The 17,200-nt window shown below is 44.9% G+C and overlaps 1 protein-coding gene across 9 annotated transcripts in view; it reads left to right on the forward strand.

Annotated features, from left to right (window-relative positions):
• celf2 (cugbp, Elav-like family member 2) overlaps nucleotides 1-17,200 on the forward strand; it is a 472,545-nt gene that overhangs the window by 216,791 nt on the left and 238,554 nt on the right. The window contains exon 1 of one of the 9 annotated variants that reach the window (XM_068005128.1): nucleotides 1,593-1,877. The exons of 7 other annotated variants lie outside the window; for them this stretch is intronic. In XM_068005128.1, coding sequence (XP_067861229.1) covers nucleotides 1,807-1,877 — 71 coding nt within the window. In that variant the 5' untranslated portion in view covers nucleotides 1,593-1,806. Of the gene's footprint in view, nucleotides 1-1,592; nucleotides 1,878-1,997; nucleotides 2,094-17,200 lie in introns of those variants that run through there. One more of the 9 variants, XM_068005130.1, reaches the window with a different exon arrangement.

A 17,200-nucleotide genomic window follows, 5' to 3' on the forward strand; every position in this document is an offset into this window, starting at 1 on the left:
TCTTCTCCGACATCTTCAGTGGAGCTCTGCCTGTAGTACTGCAGAGGGAGCTCAGTGCATTAGTGAGATTCTGTGAATATCCAGCCCCACTTATTACAAAATACAATAATGAATGATTCTCTAGAACATTCCATCATTTGCAGTATTCTTCATAGATCCGTAAAATGTTATGGCACAGACGCAGGCCTTTCGGCCCATCAAGTCTGTGCCAGAATTTTTCTCTTTAATCCTATTCTCCAGCTCATTGTTCATACCCCTTTAATATTCCTCTTGTTCAAGCGACTATCTAATTCCCTTTTAAAAGTATTCACAGACTCTGCTTCGTCGGTGGTTTGTGGCAGGGAATTCCACATTCTACCCATCCTCGGTGTAAAGGGATTTTTTTTTTCTAACCTCCCCTTTAATTCTGATTATCTTGAATCTGTGCCTCCTCGTTACCATCCTCCTGACTGCTGCAAACAATCTGTCACCGTTTACCTTGTGATAACCCTTGAAGACCTCATTCGGGCCACCCCTTAATCTTCTCGTCTCTGGTGAAAAAAGCCTTAACTTCTCATCTCTGTTCACAACGACAACCCCATATCTCTTGTAACATCTCTGTGAATTTTGTTGGATTAAAATTGAATCTGCGATCTTGTTGGAATAAGACACGCGCCGCCAGCAAAAAAAAAACGTAGGATATGAGGGGCGAAATTCGTCTCCACGCTGATGCAAAATCGGTGTTAGCGAATCGGCCGCCCATTCTTTACATGCGTCCAATTTTCTTCTTAATCGACTTCAATGGAAAAGAAAATTGGGCACTGTGTAAAAGAGGCTGCTGATTCACTACCGCAAAAGATGAATATCGCCCCTGGGTGTTTGTATATTGCGCGAGTACTGACAGGGTTGCCAAAGCTCGGGTTCGACGCAGCCAGTTGCAAGATAAAGGTAAAATTGCTGGAACTCACTGAGACTGGTTGGCCAGAAGACCCAGAGGGGGGGAAAAAAAACCCTGGTTCTTCTTGGCAACTGGTCTTACTTCGCGTGCCCTGACAGACTTACCTTTGGCGCTCAGCCTGATGTGCGAGACCTACGCTTTGGGAAACCAGTGACGTTAGCGATATAATGACGCATTTATATAGCGCCTTTAATGTAGTAAAACGTCCTAAGGCGCTTTAACTGGTCGTTCGTCTTGAGGTCGTTTGAGGGACCTGGCTGCGTGCAAAACAAAAGGTCGCTGCATTTGCCGACATAATAGCGGTCACTGCACTTCAAAATAACTCATCGTAAGTGGGACTTTCCTGAGAGACCTGATAAAGTGCTATGTAAATGCAAGGATCCTTGTCTTGTTACATTTCCATTATCTGGCCCAGTAGTTGCCACCACGGTGCTCTAAGTGTTAATAAGTGTTCTGCACTGGCTGCCTAGGAAAACATGTCAAATGTATTCATTCAAAGGTTTTTCCAGCCGCCAAGTCGGTTTCTGCATTTTAGCTTTTAATCTTGGCTCCGGTTTTGAACAGAGTTGCACCTCCCACTTTCAGCACCTGGTCCTGTGTAGACAGTTGCCTCTGTGGCAGCTCCCTGTCTCTCTCCCCTTCCGTGGAGATTGGAGGAAAGGAAAAAAAAGAGAGAGAGAGAGAGAGCGAGAAATGTGACAACTGCAGCTCACGTCGCCCCCGGGAGGCCTCCCACACCTGCTCCTGTCTGTCTGTGGGCAACAGTTGTTGAATTCAGGCGAGCGTAGAGCGATTTATTTGCCACAGCGGCCGGCGTGAGAGGAGGAAGAGGAAGAGGAGGAGGAGGAGGGGGGGAAAAAAAAGAGAAGATGACTTCGTTCCAACTGGACTTTCTGCCTGAGCGAATGGTTGACAGTTGTGGGCTGGTTTCGGACAGAATGTAAGTAAGGCACTTAATGCGGCGTGAGAGAGGGGGAAAGATCGATAATGTGTAGTAACAGCACTTGTACAGCGCCTTACAAGGGCTGAGTGTTACATAGAAAGAAAGAAAGAGAGAGAGAGGGGGGGGGGAGGAACTTGGGGAGTCTGACTGAAATTATGAAGGAGCATTGGAGAACGGAATGAACAGGCAGGGGATTTAGAGATTAAGCTGCAGGTATGGATTTTTTTTTTTACTGAGCAGTGTCTTTTGTTAAAGGACATAACTGTCTTATGTGCGCTAAAGTGGGTGCGTGTGTGTGAATGCAAGATGGAGAACATATATAATGTTTTGTGCTATTTGTTGCTAAAGAGGCAACGCAGCTTTTAAGGAGGGGAGGGGGGGGGGGGGAGAAAGAGCTGCCTTGCATTGTATTTAAGTGTTGTCCGAGGCCTTCTGACTGCCTCATTTAGAAGATGCCACTTGTCGGTATTGTTTTGCAACATGGAGTGAGGCTGCTTTAAAGCTATTCTCCCTTTTCCCGCTGTGTTAGTGAATTTTCAGCTTGCCGCTGAATATTTGGCAATGAACTGGGTGGAGATTGTGGAAAGTAGGAGGGGGTTGGGAAGGAGCTTGTTAGTAGGGAGAGAGACATTGAAGGAGGGGGGGGGGGGGGGGAAAGGAAACATAAACACAAAAGTGTCCTGGAGTTTGAGCCCCCTGTAATGGTGCGGACACTGCATTCCTCAGTAACCCACCTCACTGCCACAGGGAGCAGTGGTCATTTTAATAACAAGGGATGAGCCTCCTGTAAAGACGGTGACGGCCATTTGATTTAACCTGCTGAGCGTTTCCAGCATTTTCTCTTTTCATTTGATTAACCTATTGGGTTAAGAGATTAGGTCATTTGCTTGGAGGGCGGCGTTGTGCATTTAATACTTTACAGCTGCTCTGTGCAGATCCTTAAAGTTATCCTCCTAAAAGCAGTTCCTTTTTTCCCCCCCCCTCCTTCCTGCCCTGCAACACTCCGGAGCCATTTACATTATGGTCTGTTTTAAGCTTGGCCTGACTCTATTCTTATGACACGTACAGACACGTGGATAACCTGATCTGCCCTCCCTCCCCCTCAGTGACATCTTTGCTGATCAGATGAACGTTTCTGGGGAGGGAGGTGAGATTTACCATCGCGGGGGGCGGGGGGGGGGAAAAAACAACCGAATGCAGCATTTGCTCGTCGTGCTATTCAGCCATGTGAGGGAGGCAGAGCTGGATGTGAAGCTACTCAATGAGAGGAGGGGGGAGGGAGGGAGAGTGATGAGGAGGAAGGGCAGTGAGAGGCTTCCAGTCGGCTTGATTTTTAAAAAAAAATTGGGTTCAAAAATAATTACTGCCACTGTCCCAAACTACCAAAAAAAAAATCACGACAGCCTGTTTCTCAGAGGCAGCTTCCACACATCAGATCGTTTTTTAATTCTTTTGAAACCACAAGAGTTCTTTGCTTGCAAGCAAGAAATTTGTGAAAGGCAAATTTAAACGCCCATTTAAAGAGGTGCGTAAGGGAGCAGCTGCGCTCAAAAAAGTGTGAGGAGACGATAAGGCCAGCAATGTCTTTTTTTCTCTCTATTATATATTTTTTTGCATGCACAGTGTTGGGGATACGATCAGCCCCCTCTGTAACGGAATGTAAATGTGTTTTGAGTCGGGCAGCACACGTTACCTCGGCACTTATTTTTACCTCCGTTTCTCAGAAATAAAGCTCGCGGTCGGCACTGAGCACTCAGTTTCGAAACATGCTTTGTGTTTTTTTTTGCGGGCTGTGGGTTTTTCGTTGAACAAATTGTCTGTTAACCCTTCCCTACACTGTAGGGGACTCCACTTGGTCATTAAAACGGAAAGCCTGAGGCACAAGGTTGAGATGAAAGTTTAAGTTTGGTTGTTTGTAATATCTAGGGGAAGAAAAAAAATACATGTATAGTTTTCCAGTTAATTTACAAAGTTGGCTGCTTCAACTGTCCTCAGCTTCCCTGGACATAAAAGTTGCCAATCCTCCAGGATTGTCCTGGAGTCTCCAGGAATTAAACATTAATCTCCGGGACACTGCTGGGAGCAAACCCAGGAGAAAAATTATAGGGGCATTAAAAGCCGTTCTTTAAAAATTTTCTTGGACACTTTTTGTTTATTATAAAAATATTGGAGATGGTTTAACAAAGGCTGTTTGACTGACAGTCAAGAATTGAATAATGAAGTCTGTTCGCTTTCCAATTGGCACAAGAATATGGTGCACTGTGAGGATGGATGTGTGGGGTGACCAGTGGAGGGGGCATGAGCCAGGGTGGTTGGAGGGGGGAGGTCATGGGATGAAACCTGCAGGAGTACGTCTAACCAAAGTTGGCGACCCTACCTGGACAAAGTGGGGTGGGAGACTTGGTCATGGTTCCAGCTTCTGTTTGCCATCCAGAGACTTCCCCAGGTGAGTGCGGATGGCAGACGAGAACAGGGTGGGGCCTTGGCTGTGACGAAGTTCGGTTGCCTGCCAGCATTCACCGTCAAGGCTTGCATCAAGAATAGTCTCACGGGTGACATACTAGAAGGGTAGCTGGCTATTCTCCAGCGTGATTTAGCACCTTCAGAAGAAGAGGAGGGAGAACATGGAGCGGGGGGTGGAAATCCAGTGCTGCTTAAACTACTATAAAATAGAATTTGAAAATTATAAGTAGCCACAAAAACAGTTCTTTGTTTTCTGGTTTTGACAAATGTTTATTGAGGTTACTTTAAACAAAAGATCTAACCAAGCTCCCTGTTAAGGTAATTAGGAAAGATATTAGTAGAACAGAAAGGGAGAATTGTATCATTTGACATTTTAAATTCTGGAGGCCAAATATAATAGACAGGGATTGTGGAACATTCTGTATATAGGAGGCCATGTTCCAAACCACACCATCTAATATTGCCCCAATGGGACCTGTTGGAAACTGAAGGAATGTCATCAGATATTATCCACTTACATTTCCAATCTTTGATTTTTTTTGTTCAGTTGCTGAACCAGTGACTTCCCTCACACAATGAGTACCATTTAATCGGCCATAGGGGAAGGAGAGGAGAAGAAGGCAAACAAATCAACTGGTGTGTTATCCTGTGTGTCCTTCGTACACCCTTCCAGTGACTTAATATGGATGCTCTCTGCCTTTCCCAGTCATTGTGTGTGAGTTTCAGGGAGACAGTCAACCAGGAGAGGGTCCTTAGCATTAGGGGTGGGGGTGAAAATACATTTTTTTGTCTTTCAAAAGACGAGAGACTTCATTCCTTTTTTTTAAAGAAAAGATTGCTTTCACCCTGACATCTTAATAGCAGGTTGTGCTGGTGATGTGATTGTATATCTGTACAAGATCGTGGGGGTAAAATTCAACTTCGGAGGCGCAAAATGGGGGGTAGCGGATCGGCCCCTCTTTATACACCCTGACTGAAATTCCTTTCCATTGAAGTCATTGTATAACAGACGGTCCATCTGCTACCGCTCGTTTGGTGTAGTTGAATTTTACTGCCCAACCCCCCCCCCCCCAGCTTCTCTTACTCATTGGAAGAATTTTTTAATTAGCCTTTTGTGGAATTGCTGTAAGAAGTGCTTCATTTACAGCACAGGGGGGTCTTTTGTGTTTCCTGTTTTATTCTCTCTCACTCCTGCTGTCGCCATGCCAGCTACTTGTTGTTTAATCAAAAGCCAAATACTGCGGATGCTGCGAATCTAAAATAAAAACAGACAATGCTGGAAATACTCAGCAGGTCAGGCAGCATCTGTGGAGAGAGAGAGAAACAGAGAGAGAAACGTTTCATCAGAGCTTGGTGTTTATTTGTGTGGCTGCTAATTGGAAGTGAAAAATGCAGTAGATAAGGGGATCGTGGGGTTTATCAGAGCAAATTGCACCCCTGACCCTCAATTTTTTTTTTATTTGGAGACAAATCCAGTGATGCAGTGGGTTAGACACTGGTTTTCACCTCTACAACCTGGGTACAAATCCAACCCAGGCTGATGGGGTGAAAGTGCTCCCTATCTACTGGCCAGTGAGGATACAATGTGAAACAAGTTTGGCCAGTCACAAGCTAGTGCCAGCACAAAACAGCCTCTAATTTGCCACTATGTGACACTAAATTGCTAGCCTTATTCAGAGAGGCCACAAACAGGGTGGTAGTTAAAGGAAATGTCACACTGATGTAGGAAAGGGAGCTGTTCTGAGGTTGGGGACTGAAGAGCATTGCGGAAGAGTAGGAGGCTCTCAACTTTCATCTAATGGTGCCACAATTGACCTGGGAGCACTTGATGTCTAGAATGGACAATGTTCCATTCGCCAGTGCTAACGTTATTGACCTTAATGTTCACCAAAAGAGGTTTAAAAACTGAGTATTTACATGATGCTGTGTTTTGTTTAACAGTAAGTACATTTCAGTTGTCCTTTATCAAATGCATTTTAGATTATGGCTTTTAGCAACCTGGGCAGACTAATACAGAATGTTATAAAAGAGAGCCCTGAGAGGAATGGACACTTCCCTCCCCCGTTGCTACTTTCGAAGCCATTATTGGTCTATTTTTCGGTCTACTTTCGAATTCCTTATTGAGGTGAATTCTCGCAGGAGCTGTCACCAATCCATTTGCAAGCGCAGCTTTTCGCGTCGGCACTCAATGCGGAGAAAGGTAATAATGGATAACTTTAAGTGGAATTCATGCATGGATTGGCATAACTCGGCAGCGCTTTTTAGAATGAATATTAGCTCGCTGAAATGACTTCTTGCCTGGCAAGATGCGGGCTGAGTACCTCAAGCAAATGTGATTGTCGGGGAATTTTTTATGCCCCGTGCACACATCATGTGCTGGTCACTGGTGCAGACATTAACTCTAATTACACCTTCAAGTGGCTGCAGATTTCATTAGCTGCTGTTGAAAACAAAAGTATTTTTGAAGAGGATATTTGAACACGCAGACTAAAGATTGAAAAGTGTGATTGAGCTCTCTGCTCGCTAGAGATGATCCTTTGACCCTAAGGGTTAGTTAGTGAAGGCTGAATGTTTGAGTGTGAATTTCTCGTCGTTCCTCACTGAATATGTTGTCTAACTCTTAATAGTCTTACAATGATAATGATATTTAATACCATTATTACTCAGTCTCGATAAAAGGCATTGAATGCCAAAAGAAGACTGTGTCAAGCACACCCAGCTCCAGGCCAAGCTAGAAACTGACTACTCCTGATGCCCTCTTTGTAACACAGGGTTGCCTGTGGTCAGAAGCATCAAATAGCCTGCCAATACAATGGACACTTGGTGGGGCTACCGAAGGGGACCGATTATCCAGGGGACTCTACCCCGGCACACGTCAACACTTTCCGAAAAGGAGGCAAGAAAATTGGAAGGGGTGTGGGGATAGAAAAGAAATGAAGGAACAAAGAGAGTTACTTTGAATGAATGTTGCAGGTTAATGTTGCTGCACTGTCTTCCTAAGTACTGGGTGCTTGTAATTATATAAAGCAGTCTTCATGTAGGAGGTAATGTGCTCATGTTTTGACTTCATAGAGGCTGCTGTTACACAGCAGAATCGAGCCGGCTGTAATGAATTACATCGAGGGAAAATGGTTGTTTGGAATTAAACTCCATTAAATGTAAGCACCAGCCATTACATGCTAACAATTCGCAAAGTGGTCATGCCCATCGCCTTTTTTGAAAACATTATGTTTTGCTTAATTAGTTGATGAGAAATTTTACAGTCAGCAAGTGCCAGGCTTGCTATTTAAGTGTAGATGAATTTGATACAGTTTCCTTTAACCTTCTCACTGATGTGCCTTGCAAATGGTTTAAGCCTGTCTAAAGGAGTGGGCTTAATTACGATAATTTTTCAAGAGTACACTGAGTACATGTTTTACTCCCTCCTTAATAAAAGCTTATGGTCTGACAATTGGACCTCTGCAATTCTAATTTTAATATACAGTATGTGTGTGTATATATATATATATATATATATATATATTATGTATGTAAACCATTAACCCTCCCCCATTGCTCTTTTTGCACTCTTGTAAAAATGCTGATAATTATGAATCAGCCCAAAGGAACCATTGACTTTATATTTATACTGGCGCTGCAGATAAATGAGCAGCATGTTAATGAGAATGGGAACTCATTCACCCCCCATGCAATCTGCAGTGTTTACCTAATGGAAGTTTTAATGGGAATAATTGGATAAGGCGAATAAAGTGCTCGTCTGGGGGAATGCAGCTTCCATTAAGTGACTTCTGCGGAACGGCTTGATTGTAACGTTAGACTGCGGGCAGATTCTCTGGAATCTGCGGGTACATTGTCCCAACTACCGGGAAACGGGGAGGTGGGACTTGCAACTTGCTGCCTGGGCGTAAAACCGGTATTGCGGCCCGCCCAGCCGTTCTAGAAAGTGCCCGATTCCACTGAAATCAATAGAAATGTAGATCGGGATGGTTTCTAAAGCAGGTGGTCGATCTGCCCGGGTGGCAAGTTGAAGATCGACTCCACTTTGTTCCCATTCACCAGCTGTACTGTAGGGCTTATTGTTTGAGTCGCCTCATTTATCTGTTTGTCCTACAGAAGAGGTCCATGTTCATGACCTCATTGTCAGTGGTTACTGTTATGATCTTGTGCATAACCAGTACCAACGGCATCTACCCCCTTGACTGTAATTGCAGTCTGCAACAGGTTCTTTGTTGCACAGTCTGTCCTCCCCTTCAATCTTCATCCCCTGCCCATCTCCTAAAGGGTACGGTTTAAAGAGAGCTAGCAGGCCTCCACTACCTTGCCCAAGAGTCACCCTTCCAGTGAGGCTAGACAATGAATCTTGGCTTGCCATTTGAACGTAGGAGGTGATGTGTATCCAAGCACAATGCTGTCCTCACCTCGCATCTACATCTATAGGCACACACACTTTGCATCAGTGTTCACTGGGTCATAATCAGGAGCTGAAACACACCCTGATTTTTCCCCCCTCCCTATTCAAGTGCACTAAGGCCTATTCACTGCCTTTTATTTAACTAATGTCCCCCATTTTTTTTGCAAGTTCTTTGCTCCTGTTTTTTTTGGTATAGTGTGCCATTCTCTGAATGAGAATTCAGGGCCAATGGCATATTCTCAGGTCTTTGATAATGCCAGTGTTGAACCAACCCACTAAAAAGTGAGCAAGAGGGCTTGTTCCCCTTTCTAAAGACACTTTCTTGTAAGCTAAGCTAACTGACCCACAGTGTGGGGAATTTCTTTTGTCAGCCAAATGTATGACACACACACACAACCCTATCGCCATGCTTAAAAGTTTCCAAATCAAGCTGCTGAGAAATCTATACCCACCTGTCGGGTTTCTGTTTCCTCAATAAGGAGTTTTCTGGGTCACGTCCCATTTACGCTATTGTGGAATACTTAGGCACAGGTTGGCAGAGCCAAGGCTTAGGAACCCTGCAGGCACTTCTAGATTTAACCACCTAAAGCCACACAGCCTTATCAATACACAGAAATGGAAGCTTCCCTATCTAGGACCACCATATCCATTGAGGCATTCTGAAGCCAAGTGAAGAGAGTTTCACCCCCCCCCCCCCCCCCCCCCAAAAAAAACCCACCTAGTCACTGGTCTACCCCACCATGTTCCATTTGTGAGACAGGTTGGCTGGTCAATCATTAACAGCATGCAGGCATATTGTAAACATGTTTGGTTCAGGTACTGGATTACTAAGGTCACCGTGGAGAGTTGACTCAGTTCCAAACTTCCAACCTCAGGCTGGTCATCTTGGAACCATATTGACCCCAAAGGGAATTGAAGGGGAGACCGCACATCCCACCTACTCCATGATACATAAAGTCAGCGTGCCAATGTGCTGTGGCACTGGGTCAGATTTGCATCATTCTACAGCTTTTCCAAAAAGGTATCCTTTCCAAAAAGGAATTAGGGGTTATGGGGAGCGGGCAGGAAATTGGACATGAAGCTGAGTTCGGAACGGTCAAAGCCCTGTGGGTGGCGGAGCGGGCCCAGGGGCTGAGTGGCCGGGTCCTGCTCCTACTTGTGTTCTTTAGATTTGAGGTTAGGATCAGATCAGCCATGATCTCATTGAATGGCGGAGCAGGCTTGAGGGGCCGATTGGCCGACTCCTGCTCCTATTTCTTACGTTCTTATCCCAAAAAAGATGACTTTTTCTGCTCTGCTGGTTGGTCTGAGCCTTGTGTGAATCTTTTGTGTTAATGTGGGTTCTCGGGGCTGGGGGGTGGGGGGCTATTGATGAGCATTGGGAAAGGCCTCATTGTTTGGCTGTTCAATTATTAATGGCCAGTTTAGCAAGCATCAAATTGACAAGTCAATAGGCTTAATGTGTCTGGGTTGAACAATTCCACAAGTGCCTAGTAGCGGATGTAAAAGTAACCTGGGCTCTCTGCCTCCATTCATTATTACTGTGGCATTATCCAGTCTGTAAGTTGTTCATCGGTGGTTATAAACTCCTAAATGCTTTTATACCATGTGAGAGCCGCATTGATGGTTCCCAATGATTGCCTCTAATCTGAAAGTAAACCTGCTGGGATTGACTACGGTTGACTACCGTTGAGGCCTGGTGAAAAAACTTTGTGGCCAATCCCATCAGGTTTACCTTCAAGTCACGGCCAGCTGCAGGACACCATGCATTGGGAACTGGCAATGCTAACATGCTCTCGTACAGCATAAAGCCACCTTATAAATAACCGAATGGGGCTGGGATGCTGTATGCCAGTTCAATTTAATAATAGTTCACGCACCTTAATGATATGTTCGTCTTCACAGGGAGATATGGCTACAACATTTTAGCTGCAATTCTTCAGCAGTAGCACAAAATAAGCATCGGGTATGGTAGTGCAGTGGTTATGTTTCTGGGCTAGTAATCCACAGGCCTGAACCAATGATCATCCAGAGAACAAGAGTTCAAATCCCATCATGACAGTTTGAGAGTTTTAATTCAGTTTTTAAAAAAAGTCTAGAAATTAAAAGCTGGTACCAGTAAAAAGTGACCATGAAGCTGTTGATCATTATTAAAACATAACTGGTTCCCTAATAACCTTCAGGGAAGGAAACCTGCTGTCCTTAGCCATTGTGGCCTATATGTGACTCCAGTCCCACACCAACATGGTTGACTCTTAACTGCCCTCTGAAGTGGCCTAACAAGCCATTCAGTTCAGACAGCTAGAGATGGGCAATAAATGCCTGCCTTGCCATCAATGCCCACATCCTGAGAATTTTTTTTGAAAAAAGTTGTGGAATTACCCTTCTGTTTGACGTTTAAACAAAAACTTTAGCTGCATGCTCTGCTCAGTGGAGCCATGCAGCTTCACTTGTACAGTTGTGGTGTCACCTTTTGATGTACCACTGGCACATCTAAAAAGCGTGGATTTCAAATGGTGTCTTGCTACATGTTTTTTAAAAGGTGTCCTGCCTTCAAAGTGTATTTGGCAAAGTCTTTTTGGAGGGATGAGAAAAAGCAGCTGAGATGCTATTCTTACCTAATGCAATGATGAATTTCAACCTGATTTATTTTATCTTAGTTTGTAAATAATGGTGCCCATTATTGCCATTTTCTCCCTCCTTTCCTGAAGGTACCAACTTTTGCTGGAGTACAGTTTTGAGTGTCAGCAGCTATCCAGTACCTTGCCCAAGTAGTACTTGTTCAGGTGTGTCTATTCAACTATAAAGGGCATCACACTCAACCCAATTCTGTCCTCACCCAATTTGTGTGTGTGTCTCGCTCTCGCTCTCACACACACACCCCCCCTTCCAGCAGCAGTCCCTGCACATCTGTTAAGAGCAGGAATTCTGGCTGATTTTTCCTCTTCCTCTGCCCCAACCCAGCCCAGCTGAGATCAGCAAACTTAGCACAGATCTTGGATCGAACCTGAGACCTCCCTGGTCTGTGCGGCTCAGTGACGGTGCCTTCACCTTAACAAATCATTTGGCATTAATCTGTAAAAACATTAGCAGATTGATCTGTTCCTGACCAAGGGCAACGTGGCCAATCAAAATGGTTTCTGTGCTCATATCATTTGGGAGTATCACCAGTAAACCTAATGCTTTATCGCGTATGAGGCAGCCTGGAACAGAATGACCCTCAAGGTATGCTTATCAGAGTGTGATATACACTTTGGAGCAGATATTTGCAACAATTTGAGAGTTTGCTGAGGCCCAAAGAAATGAGGAGAATCTGAATCACACTCTTTGCAACAATTGTTTAAAATTGTGTCACAGTGAGTAGAATTCTGTTTCATAAATTGCTGAGTGTTGCCAGTCCTTGTGTTCCCTGAAATCTGTTACCTTATACAAGAGAAGATCCTGGGTTTAAAAAAAAATCGGTTTTCTGGGAACTCAGCGGATTTAAATCGGTGATGCTGCTGGCGGTGTGAGATTTATGGTGGAAACACACGGCTCTCACCAACGTGAGAGCAGCTCACGAACGGGAAATGCTTTCAAACTAAAGTCCTCTCCCCTTCGTGTACGTCCCAGAGTCCACTTTCTGAACGGGTTCCTACCTGAGTAGAATTGTCTGTGTGGCGGGGGACAGTGGGGGGGCTTCTCTGTATTGTGCAACAGGGCGGAATTACGTTTAAGGGAATGCAATCTGGGTTCCCCTCAGTCTGACCACCTGTAGTGATCACCAGTTAACGAGTCAAACCGGAAGAGAGAAGCTGGCAAGGTCAAAGTACAGCTAAAAAGTAAAACTGATTTGTAGCATCAGAGGTGATTGGTGACAGCCGTGATGTCTTATTCTGTATACAAACGTGGCAAGGCACTTGTTACCGTGCTGATAATGGCTGTTCAAGTATTGGCATCACCTTGAGCCACACATCTGGAAGGTCTGTGCTGAGTTAGCGGATGGAGGTGGGGTCGCTGATTTTGGTGTCCCAGGGTAGGGCGGAGATACTCGGCCACGATTTCCACTCTTGTTTATTTGCCTCTCGGAAAGCTCACTTGTCAGCATCAGGTAAGGACAGGTAGAGTTGTGCTTCTGATGTTCCCGCGTGGATAAATAGCTCATGCCAACATCAGATGAGAGCAGGTAGAGGTTTTCTTTTGATGTTGCCCATGGTTAAGTAGCTTGCGTGAACGTCAGGTGAGGACAGGATGCTTCAATAGCCCACTGGTATTCAGGTACGTCCATGAAGAATGGCCATTTGATTGGCTTCACGGCAGGTTACTGCCGTCACCAGGGCAACTGCACTCCAATATGAGACACCACCCTTCGGGGAGGAGGGGAGAAAATTAGAGGAGGAAAAGAAAATAAAGCATCTTGGCTTTGTTGCAAGAGTGATGGAATTTTGTTGTCATCTGGGCTCCATTTGGGTCTGTTTATGCTGGGCGACAGTGATGTAAGCTGTGAACCTGGGCCAAGTATGTGGAGTGGGTTAGTAATTTCTGCAATGTGCTGAAAGATCCTTTTATTTCTTTTTCCCCTTGTTATGTCCCCAAAAATACCCCAAGATGAAACTTCTTATGTGAAGTCTGTCAGGCTTCTAGCAGATTGCCTTCATTTAGCTGCCACAGAGAGTGTAGAGCTGATTTTAGTTTCACAGTGTCCCAGACTGCAAAGAAAATACATGTAGATATATTTTAAATACAACATGTCTCATTTTATTTTAATGGCGGACCAAATTTTTTAAACTAGATTTTGGCATTGTTGAAGGAGCCTGGGGCCAGTGTACACTGTACCGTTGATACTGGGCTATCGTGAGACGTTTACAACACCAGAAGAAAAATTGACCTTTGTTTTGGAAGGTTGTTTTGCTGTTGTGGCATAGACTAAAGGGACACTCAACTAGAAATTGGGGTGCTTTTCTGGGTCCACAACGGGCACCACGAATTTTGTAGCACGACCAATCTGGGGCCTTAGTTATGTCCGTGTGATCAGGAGCATGTGCCGAGCTTGGCACTCATTCTGCACTCTAACACAGGCTTAAACCAATTTCAACCTGAAAAATTGGCCGTGTAAAATGGGCTGCCGATGCGCTATTGCCCGTTTTGCGCTATTGCCCGTTTTGCACTACTGCCTGAGACTAATTTCATTCCCGCTGTCTCCTTAAAATAATGCAGTAATGATCAACTTCATTTCCAGTCATCTCTGGGACATGGCTGTACAGCTATATGTTAAAATACGATCCGAGTCATGAGACAGGGTTTCTAGTGTGAAAGTGGAGGCACTGGATGTTATTAGGATTCAAATACTTGGAACAATCTGGGCTGCTGTCTGTGCTATTTTAATGAGGCCTGTAAAGACTCGTAGTGCAGTGGATCTGTCTGCCTATAACAGTTGTATTACCACCGCTGTTTCAGTGACATTTATGGTGCAGAGTCGTAGTGGGAGTCATGTGGTCATCGACTGGCCCTCCAGCACTGTGAATCGATCCGCTCCAAAGCTACTGGAAAACACAGCAGATACTCACCAGCAACTTCTGTGTTGCATGTCCTAAAGTGTCTTTTTATTTGTTTTTTTTTGACTGGGTTGGGGAGAGGCTCTGAATTCTAAGATCCCGTTGAACAGAAAATGAAGCTTGTTCAATTGGTCAGCTTTGAGCTTCCTTCATTGTTCCCCAGTTTTGCCTCTGGGATAATGGTCCACATATCCCAGCAGTCCTCCCTTACCTAGCCCCAGGCTATTCGGCCACAGGAGGGAGGAAGGGTGGCAAGCGGCTGAACTAGCTCGCACGTGCATTTTGCAGCAGGGGTCAGGCGTTCAAGAGCAGGAGCATTGGCTGATTTTTCCTTCCTGCTCCGTATCCTCACCCGGGGAACTGAGGCCGATTGCCAGACCTCTACTGCTTTCATAGCGGAGACTTGCTCGTTCAACCAGGGATTGAAACTGAACCCTTCTTGGTTTGTGTGCCTCAGTTCCACACTGAGCAGCACATCACCAGCTGAGCCATCCAGGAGGTCTCCTGTTGTGTTTTCTAATGAGCTCTTTGCCTTCCCGTGTCAGCATTAAACCTGCTGGACCATTCACTTCCAGCCTTATTACCCTTGTGTGTCGTACAATCAGCACAACAATTGTTATCATAAAAGTAATAATCTGTATAGTACTCATTATGATCATAAAAGCCAATCTCTCGTCGTGTCAGCTATAGGTTCTCTGCCTTGTTCATTTGAAGCAGAACTCAGAGGGGAAAATAATAATAAGTTGAACCAATGGAGAGGTTCCTTATTGTTTAACTCAACAGCATCTGGTAATTTCTGTGAAATTGTGTTAGCCACATTTATATAGTCCCTGTATGAAGACCAAACATCTCAAAGTTCACCCACAGTGAATACATTTTAGAAAAAAATGTACCGACTGTTGTTTGGGTAAACGCAGTAGCCATTTTGTGCACAGCGACATCCCACAAACTGCAGTGAGGTGAGTTGTTTCTGGTGTTGGTTGAAGGAGGAGTGTCGGCCAGGACATTAAACAACTCCCTGCTTTTCAAATAACACCATGGGATCCTTTTATATCCACCTGAAGCACCGGGGACAGGCAGGCAGGGCTTCGGTTTAAAAGCTTACCTGAAGCGGGAAGGAACTGGGTGGGGAAGGGGAAAATGGTTGAACCTGCGGAAGGTACATTATTACCTGGAAATAAAAAGGCAACTTGCAAATACTGGGCACCTGAATGGCCCGCTGTTTTTTCAGCATTTTCTGTTCACTCAGCACCCGAGAGGTATATTATCTGATCAGTTATCTCATTGCTGTTTGTGGGACCTTGCTGTGCGCAAATTGATGCCACGTTTCCTACGTTACAACAGTGACCACATTTCAAAAGCACTTAATTGGCTGTAAAGGACTTTGTGATGTCCTGAGGTTGTGAAAGGTGCTATAGGAATGCAAGCTCGTTCGTTCTTTATTCAATAGCTTCTGATAATTCCTGTGAAATGATACTTAATATAAATGAATACCCATCAGTCCAGGTCCTGTATCCATCCTTTGTGTAGGCTGGTAGCTGCGTGTGCCAGTTACATGCCCCTTGTGACAGTCACGCTATGTCTATTAAATCTATCCCTTCCTTCCTACACGCACAATCCGCTCAGGACTGATGATCCTCTGCCACCTGAGGGTTTCTTTTTTATTGAACCAATCTCCTCCCATTCCTGTCTCGAGTACCACCCTGTGCCAATCTGTACGACAAACAGACACCGAGACATTGTAACGTAGTCACAAAAGCAGAGTCGATACCTCTTCTGACCACCTGTCCTCTTGCTGTATAATTAGGGTGTATTTATTTCAGCCACAAAGGGCAGCCAATTCTCTTTAGATCAGCGCTCATTTTAATGAACCATTTCCCTGAAGTAATTATTTGGCCTTATTTCAAAGTGCAGTAATATAAGACGCTATTTAAAAGGTGGTTTTATGATGTTATCAACAGGCAGGTTTCTCCACCTCCACTCCCGGTCCAATTTAGTTGAGTGGGAGGGGGACGGCAATGATGAGTAAAGACTTGTTTTGGGGGTGGGGGGGTGGGTTTTCAGGGAATTGGCCAACACTTTCTCACTGAGGAATTGCTGTTCTAGTTTAACCAGGACTGTTCCACTTGTTCCTAAAAGAGATGTCGTCCCTGTATCAGAAATAAAATGCCTTGAAGGTTCACCTGATGAAAAATGTCTTATCCATAACAAGGACAAGTTACGTTACTGTGTTCTCTGTTGGCAATTTTCTCCCCTCCTGCAGGAGGTGATGCATACTGGCATCCTCCATTACCTCGTCAAGTGGCCATTCTTCAACTGTAAGCTTAGATAGTGAGCACGGGAAGGCTATGGGGTGAAGCATCACATTCCAGACAGGAGTGGAATAAAGCAATGGAGTTTCCACAGAGGGAGACTGCAGAGAAAAGGGAATGGAGGAGGATGAAATAGCTTGTGTCAAATACCAGTGAGAGGGCATGGAGGTGGAAGGCGATGACAAGTTCAAGAAGCTGTGAGAGGAAAGGAAGGTTAGAGATAGGGTGTGAGTTGGAGAGGACAATGGGGTCGAATGTGGGCTTTTGGAAGAGGACGGTACTAAGGGCAGTTTTGAAACATGGGGGATGGAGTGTGAAGGAAAGGGAGCCGTTGATGATGTCATCAAGCATTGGGCCATGACGAGGTAGTTATGGAGTAAGGAGTTGGGGAGGGGGTGGGGTTTGTGGGTACAGGAAATGGATCTCATGGTAGCCATAAGCTTGATGAAGGGAGATGCAGGAGATCTTGCAGAGCGTCTAAAGGCTGGGGTGTGGCTGAAAGATCTGCAGATAATCTCAAACTTTGAAATAAAAAATTTCACAAGCTTCTAATATTTTACATTGGTGGTGAATTGGGGGGAGACTCGGAGATGGTTTGTC

Source organism: Heptranchias perlo, chromosome 24, assembly GCF_035084215.1.
Source record: "Heptranchias perlo isolate sHepPer1 chromosome 24, sHepPer1.hap1, whole genome shotgun sequence".
NCBI lineage: Eukaryota > Metazoa > Chordata > Chondrichthyes > Hexanchiformes > Hexanchidae > Heptranchias > Heptranchias perlo.